Source organism: Anabrus simplex, chromosome 2, assembly GCF_040414725.1.
Source record: "Anabrus simplex isolate iqAnaSimp1 chromosome 2, ASM4041472v1, whole genome shotgun sequence".
NCBI classification, from domain to species: domain Eukaryota; kingdom Metazoa; phylum Arthropoda; class Insecta; order Orthoptera; family Tettigoniidae; genus Anabrus; species Anabrus simplex.
The window spans coordinates 529,447,513-529,471,537 of record NC_090266.1 but is presented as its reverse complement, the minus strand read 5'-3'; the positions used below and the strand labels follow the sequence as shown (position 1 = coordinate 529,471,537).

The 24,025-nt window shown below is 37.7% G+C and overlaps 1 protein-coding gene across 4 annotated transcripts in view; it reads left to right on the top strand.

Annotated features, from left to right (window-relative positions):
• LOC136864206 (ras-like GTP-binding protein Rho1) overlaps positions 1 to 24,025 on the top strand; it is a 204,597-nt gene that overhangs the window by 136,113 nt on the left and 44,459 nt on the right. For all 4 annotated transcript variants that reach the window (XM_067140901.2, XM_067140899.2, XM_067140902.2 and 1 more), the window contains one exon: positions 7,315 to 7,515. In XM_067140901.2, coding sequence (XP_066997002.1) covers positions 7,315 to 7,515 — 201 coding nt within the window. The remainder of the gene's footprint in view (positions 1 to 7,314; positions 7,516 to 24,025) is intronic.

Genomic DNA, 24,025 nt, shown 5'->3' with positions numbered 1-24,025 from the left:
GAAATTTTATATCATTTATTGCAGCTACCACAGAATTTATTGACCTACAGACTGAACATTTTGCCATCCCGTGCCTATCTGCAATACTATGGAACCGACCACCGTTCTCTAGCCAATGTAGTGTTGTTAGTAACTGTTGTTTAGCAGAGAGAGATTTCTATTCGTAGGATGTTTTAACTTATGCCCAGTATCTATCAAAAGTTCTTCCACTTGTATTGTGCTTAACCTAAAACGTTCATTGTATTCAAATACAGTGTTAAACCGGAAGTTTATTCTTTCCCTGTACAGACGGTAGTTTTCATTTTCATCACCGTCACTATCACTACTGCTAGACACCATATTTATCAAAATGTATCTGAAATAAGCATATTTAAATAGCACTAGTACATTTATATATTGTTGTCCTTTCACTGGTAGAGAATACTTCTCAATTCACTAGTAAGTTACAAGTACTAGTACTTTCGTGGAACACAACCATAAAAATTCACTGGTAATTTGTAAGTATGGAATAGTAAAATACCACTGTAGAAAATTCTTTTGTGGAACAGAAACTCTGGTATTTGTACTAGTTACTAGGGAAATTACTTGTAATGTACAAGACCATACTTTTGTGGAATAGGCCCCACGAGTTCTGGTTCTTTTTTTGACAAAATATTTTCTCAAGACTTCTTGCAGGAAGCTGTAAACGTCACAACTGTGATTTTAAAGTCGAACTAGCATGTGATTCGCAGTATTATATTATTTCTTGCCTGTGTTGCGTTAAACAAGCCGTTATCAATTATCGCATATGTGCTTAATTTATCAAGGAAGTCCTGTCATGTATGCTCCAAACTAATATTCACCATGTCTGCTGTTGTTTAACATGGATTTCTTCTTGATATGTTCATCTACAAATCATCGGCCTATAATGTAGGTAGATATGATTTCATTGAATTATCCTCTTTAAAGCATGAATTATTGTAATTTGTAGCCCAGAAGTATTATTTTCGTCAGGCTGGGATATTGCAACACAAACTGTAATTTGTATTGAAAACGTGGATCAAAATAACCAACAAATTGTTAGTATATCATAGTATAGTTCAATACGGGTCTAATAATAAGATTAGTTACATGTGAAGCTGGGATATATCGAAAATTGTTAGATTTTTGTTGCACGTGAGTTTCACTGATGATAGCCCTTTTCAAAAGTTGGCAGGTATGCGTATTCATGTAATATAAGTAGAAAAACAGCTAACAATTAAGCCGTAGTGTGGAAATAGTGTACGAAAATGCAAGTTTTCAACAATCTTATTAACATTTCATACTGATTTTAATGTGTGTGGGGGTTTTTTCCCAGCCTTTTACGAAAAATCTTATATAATGAGAGCAGTATATTTGGGTCCACCAATTGAATACAACATTTAATGATGAATATAACCTATATTTTCATTAAAAATATTGATTAGTTTTGTCTCTTACAAAAAAGGTCATCCTCATTCATTCACATTCACACAAAATTGTAAAAGTTAATAAAAATGAACACTGATGAAATAAAAGTACATCTAAAATATGATGAAACAGGACATTTTAAAAAGTTTGTTAATCTTTGGTAGTTGTTAGGTTGCAAAGCATTGAACAAATGTCCTTTCAATTTCTTAATAATAATAATAATGTTATTTGCTTTACGTCCCACTAACTACTTTTTAAGGTCTTCGGAGACGCCGAGGTGCCGGAATTTAGTCCCGCAGGAGTTCTTTTACGTGCCAGTAAATCTACCGACACGGGGCTGTCGTATTTGAGCACCTTCAAATACCACCGGACTGAGCCAGGATCGAACCTGCCAAGTTGGGGTTAGAAGGCCAGCGCCTTAACCGTCTGAGCCACTCAGCCCGGCTTTCAATTTCTTGACATGGAAATGGTTTAAATGTTTTTGAAGTCAAATGGTACATTGTCAAAACTGTAGCTGCAGAGCAACCGGTCATACTCTTGAAATCCAGTGGACTATAAGTGCTATTAAGATCTTACAAAGGCTGGCTGAGGGTGACATAATGTACCATTGGAACTGTTGAATTAAGTGTCCCAGTTGTCATTATGAAAAAGGAAAATATGGGGAAACTTTCTTTCCGATTATTTGTAATTAAAAATTTCACAATCATTACACTCAATTTCAGCTACCATCCCCATATTCCCGTAAGTCTCGCCCCATTTCCCCACTCCACCTCCTCCCTAACTACACATCGTACGTTACAACTGCAAGAGCACATCAGTAGAGAACTGGACTCAGTCAGAGAACACGAGTAATACAAGTGAGCCATGTAACGTATGTTAATTTCTTTCATCAAAACTTACCTTAAATTGTTTGCTGTCAGTCACCATTTTATGATCTTAATTTGAATTTTATTTTCCACTTTACATACTAAAAACAGACTGTTCAACTCCAATAACTTTTATTGTCAGCATATGACTGAAGCAGGTAGGGACCCTCTTCGGAGGCAGCCCTACCCAGGGAGTGGCGCCCCTGCCTATGTGAGTCCCAGAGCACACTGACTCGGTGTGTAACATCTGGTATGGGTCCCAGCTCAGGGTTACGAGTGAAGACCTCAGCGGCATCTACGGCAGAGAAGGTGGACTTCGGTACGGCGGAGATGGCGAAAGGGGCATACCCGTAGCGTCTGTACTCCAGAGGAGCGGCTACGAAAGGCGTCTGTCTCCATGTTAGGGGCGGTCTAATTTTGAACCTGGCAGTAGGTATAAAATGCCTTTGGGTGTGGCGAGCCCATCGTAACAATAGCCTATATGGACAAAGCAGATATGGTGCCTCGGAAAAGATTAGGGCGTCCCCTGCTAAAAGCGACGCGCAGCTCTTCAGGTGCTGGGGGAACTGTGAAAAAATGGGCAACCAGCACCAAACTACATCAAAATTGCAACAGTTAATGGGAAAGACAGAAGAACTGCTTGACTTAATGATAGAAAAAGATATAGCCATACTTGGACTGTGCGAGACCAAGAAGAGGGGTACAGGGGAGATCCCTCTGAGAGAAGGATACAGGCTGTATTACAGCGGAGGACCTGAAGCAAAAAATGGAGTGGCCATCATACTTACAAGAGAAATCCAAGAATATCTGGAATATACAAAGTATGTCAGTGATAGGAGGAGGATGATGATGAGACTCCAGTTTGAAAATGGCGTGAAAGATCTATTTCAGTTGTATGCCCCACAAACTGGTTGCATAGATGAACATCTAGAGGACTTCTTAGAGGAAGTGGAGAGAGAGATAGAAGATAAGGAAGTACTATTGATGGGAGATCTAAATGCACAAGTTGGAATGGAAAGACAAGGAAAGGAAGATGTTGTAGGGCCCTTTGGATATGGAAATGTAAATCCAGAAGGCGAGTTGTTGGTGGATTTTTGCATGAGGAATCAAATGATTGTTGGAAACACCTGGTTTAGGAAGAAGAACGGTCAGAAGATTATAAGGTATGGCTGGGGAGACAGACGAACAAAGACCATGATTGATTATATAATCATAGAGAAAGAACACCGGAAGAACCTTGTAGATGTAACAGCCATGCCTGAAGAAGCCTTTGGTGGAGATCATAGAGTTGTGATAGGAAAATTCCAAGTTGGAAAGATTGAAAAACGCCAATTAAGAAGAGAGAAAAGAATTAAAGTATGGAAGTTGAAGGAGAAAAGCATACAAGAAGAATTTCAAAGGGAAATAATACCCTTGGTACCCAGGACAGAGGTGGGGAATGTTGAAGAGGAATGGAAAAGATTTAAGGAAGCACTGGTTGGATGTGCAGAAAAGGTGTGTGGTAGAACATGAGGAAATGTGAAAGACAAAGAAACACACTGGTGGAATGATAGGGTAAAGATTAAAGTGAAGGAAAAGAAAATGGCATGGAAAGTATGGAAAACATCTAAGACTGAAGAAAGTAGAAGAAAATATGTGGAGGCAAAGAATTTGGCCAAGAAAGTAGTGGAGGAAGAAAAGAGGAAAAGCTGGGCCTTATTTACACAGACATTGAGAGATGATATGCAGGGCAGCAAGAAATTACTGTATGGTATCTTAAGAAACAAAAAGAGAGATCAAGTAAACACCAGATTTGTGAAGGATGAAGGTGGCATAATTTTAACAAAGCCAGAAGAAATAAGAAATAGATGGAGAGAATATTTTCAGAAGCTGTTGAACATAAGAACGGATGACAGTCATTCAATGGACGACCAGGAAAGGCAATTAGTTGACGAAGAAATGGATAAAGAAATTACAATGAATGAAATTGAAATGGCAGTAAGAAAGATGAAGAATGGAAAAACTGCTGGAATAGATGAAATTTCAGTGGAGATGATAAAGGCAGCTGGAGTTGTAGGCCTGCAGTGGACATATCGGGTTCTCAGGAAGGTCTGGGAGAATGTGGTCCCTGAGGATTGGCAAAAAGGAATAATCATCCCAATTTTCAAGAAAGGTGATAAGAAAGTTTTGAAGAACTACAGGGGAATTACTCTAATATCCCATGTTGCTAAGATAATGGAAAGGATACGGGAAAGTAGAATAAGGTTGAGGGTTGAGAAGCAGATACAGGAAAATCAGTTTGGTTTCAGAAGTGGAAGGTCAACAATAGAACCCATTTTCATTGAGACAACTAATGGAAAAGCATTGGGAGTACGGGAATGATATGGTGATGACATTCATTGATATTGAAAAGGCATATGACAGTGTCCCTAGGACGAAAGTTTGGGACAGTCTGGTGCAAAAAGGAATTGGACAGGGATTAATAAAAATGATCATGGCATTGTATAAGGAATGTTGTAGTTGCGTGCAAACACAAGTTGGCAGGACAAGTTGGTTCAAAATAACTAGTGGGCTGAGACAGGGAAGTGTTCTATCACCAATCCTGTTTACATTAGTCATGGATGACATGAGAACAGCAAAAGCAGCATATGGAGAAAGAGAAATGAACATGTTATTTGCAGATGATATTGTGATTTGGGGAGAAGACGACAGGAAGGTTCAAGAACAGTTGAATGTGATGAATGGGAAGATTGAAGAATGTGGATTGAAAATAAGTGTAGAAAAGAGTAAAACTCTTGTTATGACTAGAGGGGAGAAAGAAGGGAAAGGTCAGATTAGACTTGCAGACAAGCACTTGGAAGTAGTGGAAACGTTTAAATACCTGGGGAGTGAATTAATGGAGAATGCTCGACTGGATGCTGAGATTAGTAAAAGGATTCAAGCTGGAAGTTGTTTCTATCATAGTGTAGAAACATGTTATGGGACAAAGATGTGCCAATGGAAGCAAAGGATACTATGTACAAGATGTATAACGTACCCATAACAACTTACGGAGCAGAAACTTGGACAAAGACAAAGAAGGATGAGAGTCGAATACAGGCGGCCGAAATGAAATTCTTGAGGAGTATGATACAGAAGAGTAGAAGACAAAATAAGGAATGAGAAAATCCGGGAAGGAATTGGAGTGGAAAAAATGAATGATAGAATAGAGAAGAGCCGACTAAGATGGTTTGGGCACATAAAGCGAATGAGCGACGAAAGAATGCCAAAAAAGATGATGGAAATGCAAATCCAAGGAAGGAGAGGCCGTGGACGACCACGATTGAGATGGAAGGATACCATCCAACGCAGCATTATAGAAAGAAACCTGGACTGGGACACAGTGTTGGAGGAGGAGTGGTGGAAAGACCGAAGAAAGTGGAGAGGAACCATATTTGCCCCTACCCGGCTACAGCTGGATAAAGGGAAATGATGATGATGACTGAACATATTAACTCAACAGTGTACGGATATCAGTTGAACATCAGGGGACACAAAAATATTGAAATAAAAAGGCCTCCAGCTCAAAAACTGTTTTAACAACCACCGCTTCACATTTTTAACTTTCATCATGTTTTTGAAGGAAGAACTTACTAAAAAACTCTTCATATTGTGTGATTTTTACTGAGGATGACCCTATGCCGGGTCGAAACATGTCTATTTAAAATTTCCGCTCAATAGGATGTAATGTTGAGTATTGACTGGGAGGATAATCGACACAAATTTGTACTAGGTGTAGTAAGTGCTATGTATTAAGCTGTTACTGGAGAGATGACTTGGAACAGTGTTCGTAGACAAATGAGCTTGAATGGAGTTTTTAATAAAAGTAGGAAATATCATAAAATGTAGTCAGAATTCAAGATGACAAATTGCGGCAAATATTTGTTTATAGGTAGAGAAGTTAGGGTTTGGAATAATTTACTAAGGCAGATATTTGACAAATTTCAAACTTTTTTGTAATCTTTTCAGAAAAGACAAGGTAAACGATTGATAGGGAATCTTCCATCTAGATGACAGCCCTAAATGCAGATGAGAAATTGACTCTGATGGTTGACATCATTAGAGTGATTATTTATGACCACATGTCTAGTTTTGGGTTTGCGATTATTGTAAACAGTTGCTGTCCTTGTTTTATTTTTGCCTGTGCAGAGAAAACTGAAGGAGTAATATTTAATATTATTTTCTATTCTTTCTGATGAGGCTTGCTAAAGACCACATGCCAATTTCAATTAAAGTCTTCATACTTTGTTTTCCCTTCCGTTTCTTCCAATATTCTTTCATCCTTTCACTATGCTGTTTCTTTCTGTCCTCAGGCCACTTCGCACCAGGTTTCTTGTTCAATTTTCCTTGGAATTCTTCCATTCTTTCTAAAAATCTCTATCGTTTCTTCTTCTCTTATATTATTTCTTTCTAAATCTCTTTACTTCTTGAATCCAGCTACTGTAGTTGTTGCATTTTTGTCCCAAAGGCACTTGAAAATCCTTTTTGTTAATCTGGAAATATCCATTCTGTAAATATGTCCAATAAATTGCAATCTCCTTTTTCTTCTGGTTTCTGTTAAGTTTTCTATGTTCCTGTATATTTCATCATTAGATCTTAATTTCTGTACTTCTGTTATTTTATATTTATGAAGAATAAACTAGGTAGTGCCCAAAGTATTTAGGGTGGCTACTGCCTACTGGTTTCAGATTTCATGCCTTGTCATAATAGTTTTTTGAAGTTTGATTTGAAATTGAATGTAGGGTTAACTTCAAAAGACCTTTCTGCGTTAAAAATTGTTCGCCAAACCTACCTTGTGATTGTTTCTTGCAAGATGAAATGCATTTGATACTGTTGTGCAACATTGAAAATGTAGCCTATTTCCTTGTGTTCAAATGTGTCATTGTGCAGTTTGATGAGGGACAATAATCTAAGCTCAATATTAAGTCCGTATCTGTGACCTTTGTCTTTAATTATATATTATGTTAATTTAATTCTTTTATTAAATACTGGTGACTTACAGGTGGAGCTTGCACTGTGGGACACAGCAGGTCAGGAAGACTATGACAGACTTCGTCCACTCTCATATCCAGACACCGACGTCATCTTAATGTGTTTCTCCATTGATTCTCCTGATTCATTGGAAAATATTCCTGAGAAGTGGACACCTGAAGTGAAGCACTTCTGTCCAAATGTTCCCATCATTCTTGTTGGGAACAAGAAGGTAACGTTTATTTTTCCTAATTGTCTTATGACCGGGTGAGCTGGCCGTGCATGTAGAGGCGCGCGGCTGTATGCTTGCATCCGGGAGATAGTAGGTTCGAATCCCACTATCGGCAGCCCTGAAAATGGTTTTCCGTGGTTTCCCATAAGTATAGCCTTGTATAACACTTTGTATGTAGGATTTTCTTCACTGTACCAAGTTACCTGTAGTGATCTTGATGTTTTATAGTTGATAGTTTTATTACCTCACATGAAAATCACATATATTTTTGTTCCCCCCTGAGTTGCACTGCCCTAGGAAAGTGTTTTAATTGGAGTATTATGTCAGCTTGCAAAATTGATAACTCCGATTGGATGAGAAAGTGTTGAATTGGTAATGACTTCAGCTCTTTTCTTTCCAAGTTTTGGTTTCCTGATAATGTACTCACTATGTAATCATTACATCGAGGTGAACCGTATAAAATATTGTGAATAAGTACCAATTGGTTTTATTATTTATGTGTAAAGTCACTAAGGAAATTGAATAAGTATGGTATTGTACAAGTTCGCTGCTTGTACACTTTTCTCAGAAATAATAGAACATATGGACACGTTTGTTGTGGGTATCCACAGGGTTTGTATCTACATGGGAAGTGAATTATATTTTCAAGATAATTAAGATTAAGTCCATTAAAATATTAAATACGAGGGATGTACAATACCATGTGCTCATTCTCTTTTTCAACGACAGTACGTACATCGTTATCGTAGGATGTTGTGCCTTTAAGCATTCGGTCCACAGGCATTTGTAAATTAATGTAAGTGCCTTCACAGTGCTCTGTTTGAAACTCGCTCTGAGACTTTTAGTTCCACACTCCTTACCTTCAAATCTTTAAAAACGGTCGGAACATTATCGCATTGGTCTCCTTCTGTTCTCTTCCGTGGTCAAGTCCATTATTCTCAAAGGCATTCTGGAAGTAATTTACTGCAGACAAGATTATCTTTATTGTTCCACCTGCCAGATAAACATCCTGAATATATTTCAGTGTGCTCCCAATTGTAATCAAAATCAACACTTCACATGTCTGGATTGATGTAGACTTTCTTCATAATTAAAAATGTTTCCTCAATTATAATACGTATAACAGTAAATGTGGTGAACCTACGTGGCTCGGGCAGCAGCACACCTGCCTCTCGCCGCTGGGTTCCGTCGTGTAAATTCTGGTCACTCCATGTGAGATTTGTGCTGGACAAAGCAGAGACGGGACGGGTTTGTCTCAGAGTACTCCATTGTTCCCTGTCATCTTTCATTCCAAAATCATTTAATTTCATCTGTTGGTCATTAATTTTTGCCCCAGAGGAGTGCGACAGGTTTCAGCAGGTGGCACAATTCCTATCCTCGTCACTAGATGGGCTTCATTTTATCCATTCCTGACTCAGTCAAATGACTGGAAATAGGCTGTGGATTTTTTTTATGACAGTAAATATTGCCCCCATTTTTCCCGAGCTAAGCCCAGCCATCGAGCGAGAGATCCCAAGGTGGACCGTTCGATCGTTGGCTATCACTTTCTAGAGGCATTTAAGGGTTGTTAGGGATTGATGACCAAGCAGGATAAAAAGAAATGTTAAAACAACACTCTGACATTTATTCGCATAAGCAAACAAACAAATAAAATATTCTTGCTGATATTTTTTTTTTAACAGAGAACTTTCATAATATTGCATTTCTTCCTCGATTTAGAGTGACACGTGTTCTTAATCTCCAGCCTTACTGTGCTGTAATGAAACCAAAGAAAAATTAGGCCTCTTGCCTTTTCAAATCAAAATATTTGACTGAAAGAATTAAATAAATTAACATAGAACTTAATAAAATCATAAACAGCTGTCTTGCTAACGAGGGTTTTACAATAAATGTTCAAAGCTTTACCAATTCGAAGTAGTCTCAACACGTGGTTTTAAGATGTACTCAACTGAATTTGTCATTTACAGTATTTAATAATAGTCAATGACACCAACATGAACTTCAGTAGAAAATGAAAATTGATTTCAAAATTCTCAAAATTAATTATTATTCTGATTATTATTATTATTATTATTATTATTATTATTATTATTATTATTATTATTATTATTAATTTCTCATCATTTAATTAGCCCATGTTTCATTGTCACACGATCGTGTTCTTATTAATTTTCCACTGCATTATTTACCTAATGATCGTCATTAGCATTTCAGAATAATTATTTTGAATTAATTATTAATGACTTATTTTCACCATAACTTCAATTAATCATGCGGCTAACAAATTTCTACCTCTGATCTTTGTATTTCATTTCTATTAAAATTAATCTTAAAATATTTCAAATTTTGGAAATTTGCATTACCAACGTGTGAGCTAGTTAAATAAATTTTATTTACAAATCGAGTGCCTTCATAAAGTAACGAGATGATCTTTCCTTTTAAATCTCGCTAATTAAGAAAATAAATTCTTCCTAGTCTTCCTCGACTTAACTTAATCAAACTTTCCCTTAAGGGCATGAACATTATTTCTTAAGGCAACACACAACGATGAATGTAATCTGCGTCACAGCGAGTGCGTGACCAGATCAAAATTAAATGAAACCAACATGGCACAAGAGAAATATACATATTTACATACACACACACATTCACACTAGGGAAACACGTTTTATGTACATATTTACATCGAATCCTGTTGTGGCAAGTTTATTTATGATTTTTATTGGTGGTCGGGACGCGTAATGTCTAGCAGAAATAATCCGTGTACTGAAATTATCCTTCATTTATAGTGGCTAGTGATCGAAGTCATGGGTATCACTTGGTAGAAACACATTTCACATATCAATGCAAGTTCATCTAACTCATGAAATTATAATGGAAGATTCTAGTAAAATCCATAAGCACTACCATCATTTGGGCTACAGGTTGAAATTATCGCGAGCGTGAGCCTTACTTGTATTACTTTTATTTCCTACCTGTGAAATACACTCGCAACACGTGCTCCAATAATTATATTCTATCTTGCGCTCCCAATACACAAGAATAAGTCAAATATCATCATTAATTCATCAACTGCACAATTATACAACAAGTATCCCTCAGGATTGGTCATATTCCAGACCCTTCATGAACAGAGCACATTCAATCTCACACATAAGGACTCTACAGTAGTTTTATGGCTCACGAGCGTTTACTTCTGTTTACCCGATCTTTAGTTAATAATATTATTATTATTTAAGTGATTATTACATCTACTGATCCTCATGGAATATCGTAAAATTAGATGACTTCATCATAAATGCAACAAGTGATCTTGAAAGACACTAGGTTCGACCCTATTCACTCAAAATGTACACGTAAATTTCCATCCAGTAACTTTCAACATTACAAGGAAAGTAGATTTATCGCGTGGTCAGTGATTATTAAATATAAAGCTCCTTAAGCATGGGAAATCATTCAAAGACAACCTACATGTCTACTCTAATAGATTCCAAAATTTCATTCACATGTACCTAGTCTACCACGACACCTTAAGAAGTGGAAAAATGAAATATTTCTAACTACAACAAACTAATAGATCTACGACTTAAGAAGAAAGACCTCTAGTTGTACAAAAGATAAGACAGATAAATTAAATTAAAAAGGTACTCAAGTTTTGATGGGGTTCGATTCTCGTCGACAGTCAGTTATTCCAGCATACACCTCCGGTCAGTCTCCTTCCAATTACCAGATACGCCTCACATTTTACAGCTCCATGGAGGCTCTGCAACAGGTGTCCCTCGATGAAATGATGTTGTCGGTGGTTGCGGAATTATCCATCTTGAGATGTTCAATTCTAAGACGACTTCCGTAGAATGCCGGTCACAAGCTGTAACTGAGATGACAAAATTAAGTATTTTGCACAAGCACACGCCGAATATAAATAGCTTGTCTACACTGTCACACTTAACTTGGCTCCTAGGCGTCTTTATTCCATAGAATTCACTAATGGTTTCTTTAAGTTCTAGCAGAACGGCGTCGACTTGAACTGAAATTACTTCTCCACGTGGCCCGATAACGTTGTGCAGCACAACACGACGAAGGATATTCAGAGTAAGAGCTTCAAGAGAGAGATTTACTCGAAACAAGGCCTTTTATCTAATTAGCCAGGGAGGTGTGATCTTCAGCGAGAACGGTAATTGGCTGATGGTCTCATTTAATTGGCGCAGACTATTCCAGAAACAAGCTGGGTTGCGCGCGTGCGAAGGTAGTCACGTGGTCTGCTCTGACCTTGGCACAGTCTTGCTAGTGTGTCACCCCTCTGAACGACGAAAAAACTCGTCACTACTCCCCAAATGATATACTGCAGTTACAAGCAGACAATAAAATCTTCACTTTCCACTTGTTAAAATATTCGTAATATCGCCAATTTTAACGGGGACATCATGGATACGCAATACATAGGCTGTCACAAATTGGGTGCAAGTTTTGTATGTGCGTTATAATTTTATGTTCAATCTATGGTCAGTTCTACAAATTTTAGATCTGTACAGTCAGTTGCAAACGTGTTCAAGAGGGAAATAACCCAATATCCAGTTATAGTGGGCATGTACTTAAGAGGATAGGAACTGGAACCATACTAGCCAGGAAAATATTGTAAGGAGAAACGTGCTAATCAGTTTGCACCGTATGTGGTTGCTGTGGTTATAAAAACATATATTAAAAAATGTTAATTCGTAGTCAAATCATCGATTAAACATAAAAAAAGTGTGTCAAAATTGAGTTTCTTCTAAAAGTGCCAATGTTAAGGTAGATTGTCAAAAATGGCACACGAAAGTATGATTAATATCTGGCAGTTCATAGAATGCAGCTGGTAGAAATTTGCTATTCAGTGCATTGTCCCTGATGAGAACCTAAATAAATGATAGTCAAAATTAATGAACTAAAAGGAGAGGGAGTGCTATTCAAATGGCATAAGTTAAGAGACCTTTCGTTATGGCATGTGGTGCATGGCCTACTGTATGCCTGACTAACGGGGAGGAGTTGAGATTGGATTGTGAGCTTCAAAGGAGGCACAGAAAGAGGAAGGGCGGGGCAAGGAGAGGGCAGGAAAAGGGAAGGAGTTTAAGGCGGGGCCGAAGGATGTGGGGAAAACAGGTGGCTGCTGAGGGAAGGTGCTGTGAATAGAACGAAAAATTGAATTATGACTTTTTGGTTTGACGTTTCTAAAAATGGGAATAACAAACAGGATATTTGGCTTTTAAGAAATGTTATTAACAGAGGTGCCAACTATTACGGATTTCACCTCACGATTACAGAATTACGGTCAAAGGGGAAGTTGTTACGGAAAAGCTGACATGATCAAGAAAAAATAATTCTCTACGGAAAAGAAAGGAGGAAAAAGGCTCGAAAGCATTGAACATTTCTCCTAAATCGTCCTCGTTTCAATACTTCTGAGTTGGCAACGATACTTATTCGATCTTGACTTCCTTTTGCTATCTATAAGCACTGTAAAATTAACTGTGAATGAAGGATCTCAGGGGCTGCTCTTCTCCACTATAAATCCTTCAGTAATGTTGTATTTGCTGTGTTAAGTGTAACTGACAGTTGACAGAAAGATTGAGAAAGAAGTGAGGCCTACATTAAGCATATCTGCACTGGAATCGTTCATGGTTCAGAAGATGAAAATGTCATCACAGTGGGAAGGATGCTTCAAGATAAACTACACTGAAAAGCTTGAGAAACAAGCTGCAAGCAATGTTTTATCATAGAACTAACAGGTTGTGTGCAAATATTATTGTGTAATATGATATACTTTCGAATAGATTGATAGAGGGAAGGGCAAAGGGGATGTCATTATTGAGAAGGGAGGAGCATACTTCGGGCTTGGCTCAAAATTTTTCTCGGGTTTTTCAAAGGTTGGCACCTCTACATTAAGATAATAATTTGGGTTAAAATATTGATCTAGATGTATAAAGCAGCTTTCTATAATGTTAAGGAGGGGTCCTGTGTTCATGACTTTGAGAATTTCCATATCTTGTTTTATGTCTGTGAATTTTTTATTATAGTCTTGCATATGCTGTCCCACGGCCGTAAATCTATTGTTAATACGTGTTTTGAATATCTTATATTAAAGCTCCTTCCAGTCTGTCCAACATAAGAAAAATTAAAACTGTTGCATTTAATTCTGTATACCTCTGATTTTGAAAAACTATTGAACTTGTTTATGGATGTGGCATTATGTAAGACTTCTGCATTTCTATTATTAGTTTTGAAAACTTAAATTTACATCATGTTTTTAAAGATGTTGGCGACTTTATAAATTTGTTTATTGAACGTCAAGGTAGAAAAAGAGTTGTTGTTTTATCTTTTTTAAAAGTGGTTAAGGGGCGATATTTATACTTATTATGCTTTCAATATAGAAGTGGTTGTATCAGTTAGATTTAGCAAGCTTACGAATAGTGTTCAACTCTTATTTGAGGTCTCTTTTTGACATTTTAACATTGAAGGCTCAGTACACCTTGCTGTTGTATGCTGCTTGCTTTATGAATTTGAGGGTGTAAAGAATGTTGACAGATTGTAGTGACTGTTTGGGTAGGTTTTCTCTAAATCTTATATCTTAAGGGGCCTGGGTGTCTGATAATAGTTAATTCTAAAAAATTAATTTTTTGTCCGTTTTCAGGTTCGAGTGCGCATTTTATATGCGGATCAATGTTATTTAGATCAATGAGAGTGGTAGTAGCGTCTTATGCTCTTATTCATAATTACTATGGTGTCGTCTACGTATCTTGCCCAGAAAAGGATGTCAAAGGTTGTTTTTGTTTTTCCTAGTTGTTTTACGTTGCACCGACACAGATAGGTCTTACGGCGACGATGGGACAGTGAAGGGCTAGGAGTGGGAAGGAAGCAGCCGTGGCCTTAATTAAGATACAGCCCCAGCATTTGCCTGGTGTGAAAATGGGAAACCACGGAAAACCATTTTCAGGGCTACCGACAGTGGGGTTCGAACCTACTATCTCCCGAATACTGGATACTGGCCGCACTTAAGCGACTGCAGCTATCGAGCTCTGTTCAAAGTTATCAATTTTGGTATGTTCCAAAAAATCCAAGTAAATCTCAGCCACGATTCATTCATTCATTCATTCATTCATTCATTCATTCATATCCTATGTTGAAAGATTGATTGGAAAAGGGACTTTCTATATTATTCTATTATTTATATGATGACCAGGTTTATTAGTTACTTCAGGATGTCTGAGAAAACTTTTGATGAACTCTTCAAAAGTGTGAAACAAGATATACAGGAATGGATACAGAGCTGAGAAAAGTAAAACCGGCTGAAGAAAACTTAGCCTTAACTTTGAGGCAGTTGAACTGAGATGGTCATTACTTGAGACCATGCATATCTTTTCTCAACTCTATTGTTAAATTCGTCCTATTTTAAGTTCTAGATGGTTGTATAATTTGTATTATGAAATCTTACTTGTTTATTCGGTCCACTTGTCTAGTCTAGATACTGAATGTTTTTCTTCTTCAACCATGTTTTCTACAGCGGTGGGGTCGCGGGTGTAAACTGTGTTGCCCGTATGAATTTGTGCCTTCCTGACGCCAACCCTATGTGGAGGGATGCATTCACTATTGGGTGTTTCTGTAGTGGTTGGTAGTGTGGTGTTTTTTATGAATATGAAGAGAGTGTGGGGACAAACTCAAACCATACCATACACAGTTAAAATTTCCAGCCCCACTGGGAATCGAACACGAGTCCCTCTAAACTGAAGGCCAATAGGTTGACCATCTGGCCAAGGAGCCGGACATTATTCATACTGAATATAATTTATTTTATTTAATACAGTTTATAGTATTTTGAAACGGAATTTGTAACGTGAGGGAACATGAAATGCACAATGACACTGAAGGGAGTTCTGAACAGAACGCAACTGAAGAATGTGAAGACCCCAGTGCACAGTGATGGTTTGCCAGCTGTCACCAGTTGGGGTTGCGAAATCTGCCTCGGCTGTCGGTAGTAGGAGTGAACTACTTCAAGGTCGGTCCCCAAGGCAGAGTAGCCCTAGCCCAGTGTGAAGCGCTCTATTTAAAATAATATTTCACATAAACCTGAACAAACATACAAAAACAGAAATGAGAGAAACCATACCTGTAGTACGTTGATTTTAATTTCGTCCTTCTTTCCGACGTTCATGCTTCCGATTGCATGCTGCACCAACATCTTTTGATATTGCAACTTGAAGTTACGTATCGCTCCCAGATCAACTTGGGCAATGTTGTAGAAATGTGCACTAGAGATATGCGGCACAGAGGGGTTAATTAATTGGCGGAAGGAAGGGCATAAAATTGTACAATAGAAATTAGTTGGGATGGATGTAATTGCCAATATATCCGTAAAAGCAATTGTAGTACAGTAGAACCTCGATTATACGTTCCCGGAAACGTTTTCCCATACTATTCTTTCAAATTACTTGGTCCCGCAAGCATCCTAAGTAAATCGCGTTGTAAAAATCCTGCACTATCCGTTCCTCAAAGAAACTATTTCCCTGATCAACCGTCCATAAATTTCAGTCCCATCAACGCTAAATCCTCAATCGCGTATTTTTTCAAGAAACTGTATCTCACGAAAGGATGGCTACAGCCTACTTACAGATCTTGGTGTTAACGTCCTGTCATTGCAGTAATTTGAGGAAGTGCTGTACCGTACTGGAAAAGCGATCGGCAGTGAACTTGCATAAGGGACCATCTTAGCATCACATTCGGGTGGTATTGTTTAGAGAATCCTCAAAAATTATAAAGCAGAAAGTGTCCACAACAATTGGAAGGAGACAGAATGCTTTCAGCAGCTCTACTTGAAGACGGAACGAGTTTCGTCAAATGTTCCTCCTTGCAAAACGTCTACATAATTGTTCAGGGTTACATGTTTACTTTGTTACTTTTATCGAGTGTATCGCCGAACAGGTTTTCGGCACTTCCCTCAGGGCACTGTTATAGTCGCTGGGCTTTCAGGCAGGAATCGAAACTGCTCCTTAAGTAACACGAATGTAGTATGTCAATATTATCGTCCTAATATAAGACTGGGAATTTCACGTTTTTGTGTTAAAATATTATAAAACCGCAGTCGTTTTATTTGCGCACGTTACATTTTAAAACCTTGTATCATTTCGCACCCGTACAAACTTGTACAGCGAGCGCGCTTTCCAGCTGATCTCAAGGTCGTGAATAACCGTAATTTCGGAAGTGTTAATGATATTTTTCTCTTTCCAATTTGTGATTAGTAGAGCCCGGATTTCCATTCACTATCAAATCTCAAAATATGCATGCATTCATGCACTATCATATTTTTTAAGTCTTCCAAATACAGCCTTACACCATTCTCTTAACTTTCACATAATAAAACAAGCTCTTCTTCAAGTCCCACAATTAACTGCCACTGATCCTAGAAGTTTAACCATATGGTTATTTTCTACCCGTAAATTTTTGCAAACTCGCTTAGCTCCATTTCCTCAACTTCTTAACTTACTGGACTAAGATTTCTACATACAAGATTTTAAAATGTAATGTTGTAATTCTTAGAATATGCTCCGTTTCATCTGATGGCCAGGCAGACATCAATTTCTAAAAATGAGACAAAGTTTCTTATAGTGCATTGACACTGCTGGTGGCTCAAAGTAGCCTACGCAGTGGCCTCCACTGTATGCACTAGCCATGCGTCTTGGTAGGTGTGCTATTTACCAACTGATGAGCCCAACTTAGCACACTGGGGCGAAACGCTGGCAACCAGGAATGACTTAGCTGGAAACTTTATAATGTCCAATAACGGACCAATTATATTGGTATTATTAGACGTATAAAGGTTATGGTAGGCGGCCATTCAGTTCCATAATTACAATTTGACATCGATAATGCAAATTTTCAGCAAAGGTTATCTTGACTGTCCCCAACGTGCAGACCACTCCCCCAACTCCCGCCAAGTTGTCCGTAGAAAAGAATAGTTGACTTAAAATTGAAACGGGAAGGTCTCCATGTCTCACCCCAAGGTACATCAACGAAGTAATGGGCAGAAAAGTTATCATGCCTCGACAAGGTCCTGTGCTCCTTCCAGTCTCAATTCCACCTGCCAAAATAGGCAGGGTGGCAAGAATATATAGGCGGAGAGAGAGTTCTAGAACATCTTGTCTCGCTCTTCTCTCTCCGCGTTCCTTCCCGCTCCACCCGAACCAAAGACCTTCTCCACATTCACCACACTCGGCACTCAATACTTCAACGATCTTTCCTAATCCGCCTCCCAACACTCTTTAACAATATTAATAGGAGAGCTTGATATAGCATCAAATAAATGTGTATTCAAGAGGTGTGTAAATAGTATCTTAAAGATAAGTTGATGTGAAGGGATTATACCGCCATGTTGACCCACGACGACTTGGCTATGAACATGGACATTCTCATGGTTTTCGATTTGGACAGTTATTAGTAGGATGTGTACCTGATCTTGTTATATTTTGTTATGTTTGATATATTTTATTATGAAAGTTCACGTTTGTTAAATAGTCTGTTGACAGTGCAAGTGAAATTTGCTCAGTGTAGCTGTATCTTGTGCTTCATGAATAAATAAATAAATAAATAAAGTGTAAGCATGACAAACAGCAGAACTGATGACGACAGCGAAGGAAATAAATGAGCATCCAGTATTGCGACTATGCAAATAACAATGGGAGGGGGTGGAGGATTAAATGTCAAAACACGTGTGGTGTAGACTGAGGCAAGTTTTAAAAAAACCAAGTCTATGTATAGTGCACACGAAGTAGGATGGTACATGGCGTACGTCAGCTACAAGTTCCTGTTTAAAGACAATTACGAATTTTATTCTCCTGTTACCAGCCAACCAAGTGCTGCCCTTTTAACCCTCCTTCGGGTGCAATTTATCTGTGTGCCAAATGTGGCGCAGTGTATCAAATTGATACATTTTACTTCAACAGCAATAATTATTTGCAATTTTTGTTTGTAACATAATTCTTTGGAATATTTATATTCTTTGTGTGCTATTCATATCAAAAGATGTTTTCAGCAAATTAAAAAATTAAAGAACAGAATGGCGCAAAATCGTGTGAAAAGGTATGTAGCGGGGTCCGCGCATTGTATCGTTTTGTTGCAACGTAATTTTAAGTTTATTTCCTTTTCTTTTTGTTATTGTTATTTTGGGTTTTTACTTCCTCGTAACCAGCAGGCATTCATGCTGAGCAGCGGTCACATCGTAGGCCAAGCACCTTCTGATCTGCTGCGCCATGTGGGGTTTGGGTTTGGCTTGTTATTTACTTATTTTTTATAATTTTTGTGAATACAAACAAAACAATTACAATATTTCACAAAAATATTTCTTTATTGCAATACTAATGTAATACTAATATAAAATTGCATCATGCTTATGAGCGAACCTCTTTCACATAACAGTGTATTCATTAGTGTATTAACCCCTTAACTGGGGAATAGTTTCATAATATCAACCAGCCAGTGGGTAATTATTCAGCGCAACGCACAATTTTGGAATTGGTACAGTAGCGTACGGTAGATGTAAATACAAAAACAAACCCCATGGCACTACAGCCCTTGAAGGGCCTTGGCCTACCAAGCGACCGCTGCTCAGCCCAAAGGCCTGCAGATTATGAGGTGTTGTGTGGTCAGCACGACGAATCCTCTCGGACGTTATTCTTGGCTCTCGAGACCGGGACCGCTATCTCACAGTGAGATAGCCCCTCAATTCTAATCGTGTAGGCTGATTGGACATCGAACCAGCCCTCAGGTCCAGGTAAAAATCCCTGACCTGGCCGGGAATCGAACCCGGGGCCTCCGGGTAAGAGGCAGGCCCGCTACCGACGTAGATATAAATACTAAACAGAAAAATATATTTTACTTGATTTATTTAAATTATGAGTGATACAGTAGAAATTCAATAACATTATGTTATTACCGTATTTCTTATAAACCCGTAAATATATACGTATATACACAGTGTGTTCATGCAAAAGTGAATATAAAAAGCGTTCCTTTCATTATTATTATTATTATTATTATTATTATGACATTTTTCAAGTTTTCAGATATGCATCAATAGGTTCTACAGAAATTGCGCAGTGTGGTAAATTACATGTAACTAATCTCATTATTAGATCCGTATTGAACTATGCTATGATATACTAACAATTTGTTGGTTATTTTGATCCACCTTTTCAATACAAATTACAGATTGTGTTGCTAAGTTGTAATGTTAGAACACTAATTTAGGCCTAGAATTCAGATTCAAGACCCAGTTAGGCCTAAATCAGCGAAGGTAGCTGTGTTTGGTGATAGCCAAGGAAGGGGAATTGCGGGAGTGATTAACGACGAGAATATAGCAGCAACCGGAGAAATATATCCAGGAGCTTCTATCAGCAGGGTTGTGGAAAACATAGAAGCAGCAACTAGGAACTTCGGGAGCGGCGATGCAGTGCTTATCATCGGTGGGACGAACGACGTAGCTCGCGACGACGCCAAGAATGTAAGATCACAACTTAAACATACACTAGGGAAGCTGACCCACACTAACGTTTTTGTAGTGAACGTGCCCCACAGGCATGATTTGAGTAGAGATTCGTGTGTGAACATTGAAGTGGACAAGGTCAATACAGATATTGTTAAAATTTGTAAACATTTTCGGAATACTCAGGTTATTGAATGCAGCAGTTTTGAGAGATACTGTTATACAAAACATGGCCTCCATCTAAACAATTCAGGTAAACGAAAGATAGGAAATATTGTTCTAGATTTTATTAATCTTAAGGTATGTACTGTAAAACAGGCAACTCCCTTGAGTTATAATACTGACCAGGAAAACTAGCAGAAAGAGCCAGCTATACTTCAAGCTGGCTCAGTCAACTAGAAAAAGAAACTCAGGATAGTAAGGAATTTCAAGTTACCCAATTGCAACAGTCAAGTTTTAGGGAGGAAGGGGGTCTGAGATTGCTCTTGGTAAACTGTCAAAGTGTAGTAAATAAACAATTAAAATTCGGTACATTGATGGAATCTTATGAGACTGATGTGGTGATAGGAGTGGAATCTTGGTTGAAAGAAGGGGTGGGTAATAGAGAAGTATTTCCAGAAGGGTACACAGTCTATCGTAGAGACCGAGGAGATAAAAAGGGAGGGGGGGTGCTTATTCTGGTGAAGGAAACTTACTGTTCACATGAATGGTTTACCGATGAAAGGGATGAAATATTAGGGATAAAATTAGTTTGTGATAATATGAAGGAGGTGGGAATTATAGGAACATACAGGCCTGGAAGAGAGGAAAGAGACATGGAAATCTTTGAAAAAATAATAGATTATACTTGTAAAAACAATAATAATGATATGGTAATAATTGGGGGAGATCTAAATTTGCCTGAAGTTGAATGGAAAGGAGCTGCAAGTGAAGCCCATGAGCAGAAACTGGCAAATAAGTTAATTTGGGAGGGAGGATTTACACAAGTAGTACAAGAACCGACTCGTCTCAATAACTTACTGGATGTATTCTTGGTTAAACCATGGGAAATTGTTGATAAAACTGAGGTAATTGAAGGAATAGGAGACCATAAGGCTGTAATAATGGATGTAGGACTCGTACCAAAAAGGCTTAATAAGAGGGTTACACAAGACAAGAAATTGTACAGAAAAACTAAAGTTGATGAATTTGGGACTTACCTTAACTCACAATTCAGTTGTTGGATAAGTGAAGGGAGTAACGTGGATACACTTTGGGCTAAATTTAAAGGAATTATTTGGGAAGGAGAGAAGAGATTTGTACCTGTTAAGAAGGGTAAAATGACCTCAGACCCTGTATATTATACAAGGGAAATAAGAAAATTAAAAAGAAAACGTAGAATAGTAAACAGGAAAATCAAAGAGGGTAGGGAGAGTAGAGAAACTAGAAAACAGCTAATGAGGGAACTGAATAGAGTGAAAAAGGAAGCAAAAGAGAATTATATGAATGGCATACTTCACGAGGGTAATGACCACAAAGGGAAATGGAAAAAGCTGTATTCATATATCAGGAATCAAAAAGGAAAAGGAATCCAAATTCCTACAATGGTGGGAGAAGGGGGTGAACACTATTTAACAGATACTGAGAAAGCAAACCTATTTAGTAGGGAATTTAGAGATTCAGTAGATGATTGTCAAGAGTTGGAAACCAAAACAGAAGATAGAGAGGGAGAGAGACAGAGGGAAACAAGAAGCTTCTCATTCACAAACGAAGATATTTTCAGAGAAATCCAACTGCTTCAGCAAGGAAAAGCAGCAGGGAGTGATCAAATTACTGGGGAGGTATTAAAGACAATGGGGTGGTACATAGTGCCTTATTTAAAATTTCTCTTTGACTATGTCATAAATAATAGTGTAATACCAAAGGAATGGAAGGAATCTATAATAATACCAATTTATAAAGGAAAGGGTGATAAAAGGAAACCAGAGAACTACAGACCAATCAGCCTGACCAGTATAGTTTGTAAAATTCTGGAGAGTTTAATATCGAAGTACATCAGAGGGATATGTGATGATAAAAATTGGTTCATGAGGAGCCAGTATGGATTTAGAAAGAAATTTTCTTGTGAGGCACAACTGGTGGGATTTCAGCAGGACATATCAGATCAGTTGGATTCAGGAGGTCAGTTAGATTGCATAGCCATAGATCTTTCCAAAGCCTTTGATAGAGTGGAACATGGAATATTATTAAAGAAATTGGAGGGAATAGGATTGGACGTAAGGGTTACACGTTGGATAAAAGCATTTCTAAATTCAAGGGTTCAGAAAGTCAAAGTAGGAAATAATGTATCTCAGGAAGAGAAAGTTTGGAAGGGAATTGCACAGGGTAGTATAATCGGTCCGTTACTTTTCTTAATATACGCAAATGATTTAGGGAACAATATAACATCAAAAATAAGATTGTATGCAGATGACATAATTGTTTATAGAGAAATAAACAACATTGAGGATTGTTCAGAATTACAAAGGGACCTTGAAAGTATCCAACAATGGGTTGAAGAAAATAATATGAAGGTTAATGGAGGCAAATCAACTGTTACAACTTTTACAAACAGGAGCTTTAAAACTGAATTTGAATATACTTTGGATGAGGTAGTTATCCCAAAAGATGGCAAGTGCAAATACTTAGGTGTGAGATTTGAAAGTAATTTGCACTGGAAGGGTCATATTGATATTGTTGGGAAAGCATACAGATCATTACATGTCATAATGAGGCTACTTAAAGGATGCAACAAAGAATTAAAAGAAAAAAGTTACTTGAGTATGGTTCGTCCATTATTGGAATATGCAAACAGTGTTTGGGATCCTCACCAAGAATACCTAATAAAAGAAATAGATAGTGTGCAGAGGAAAGCAGCAAGATTTGTAACAGGGGATTTCAGGAGAAAGAGTAGTGTATCAGAAATGTTAAAGGAACTTGGGTGGGAAACTTTAAGTAAGAGAAGGGAGAAAACTAGACTTACAGGATTATATAGAGCCTATACAGGAGAAGAAGCATGGGGAGATATCCGTGAGAGGCTTCAGTTGGAAAATAATTATATCGGCAGGACTGACCACAAATATAAAATTAGAAGGAATTTTAGCAGAAGCGATTGGGGTAAATTTTCATTCATTGGGAAGGGTGTGAAGGAGTGGAACAGTTTACCAGGGGTAGTGTTTGATCCTTTTCCAAAATCTGTACAGATATTCAAGAAGAGAATAAACAGCAACAGAGAAAATAAATGAAATGTTAGAGGGCATTCGACCAGTGTGTGAATAAATTAATTCCATCCCCTGGTCTAAGGAGTTTGGACAGCCAAAGTAGGGGACTGCCTGTAGGGGTGAAGTACAGTGGGGACTTCGAGGGCCCTGGGACCGCTACGGTAGCTGTGAAGGCCCTTCAGGAACTCTGAAAAGTGGTGGCAAAAGGGGCTCTGGTTAAGACGCAGCAGGTCGTTATGCTACTTAGGATCCAGAACCGGTAAAAAAAAAAAAAAAGTAAATAAATAAATGCAATGTAAATATTAATGTTATACCAGTTGTATAGTATCATTTGAAGTAATTCCACATACTGTATATCAGTTGACTATATTTGTAAGTAGGACAGGATATATTATAAGTAGAATTTTGTAAACAATATAAATTTATTAAGGATGAGCTGTGTGTTTAATAGAAAACATTGTTAGCGTAAATTGTATAATATTGTATTATAGGAAAAATTTTCTTCTCTTGTTAATTTAATATTTAGTGCTTGACAATAATGTATTTTAGTGTACCATTTGCCACCGAGGTAGACACCTCATTTGCAAATAAAGAGATTTTGATTTGATTTTGAATTTACCGGGACATGTTTCGCTTTTATTCACAAGCATCATCAGCCTATACAATTGCCTCAAGGTTTGTCATATTTGGATTGTTGTTACAAATTTCATTACAATGAATGTAAATCTTATTTCAGTGATAGCAATATTTAAAACACAAGAATAATATA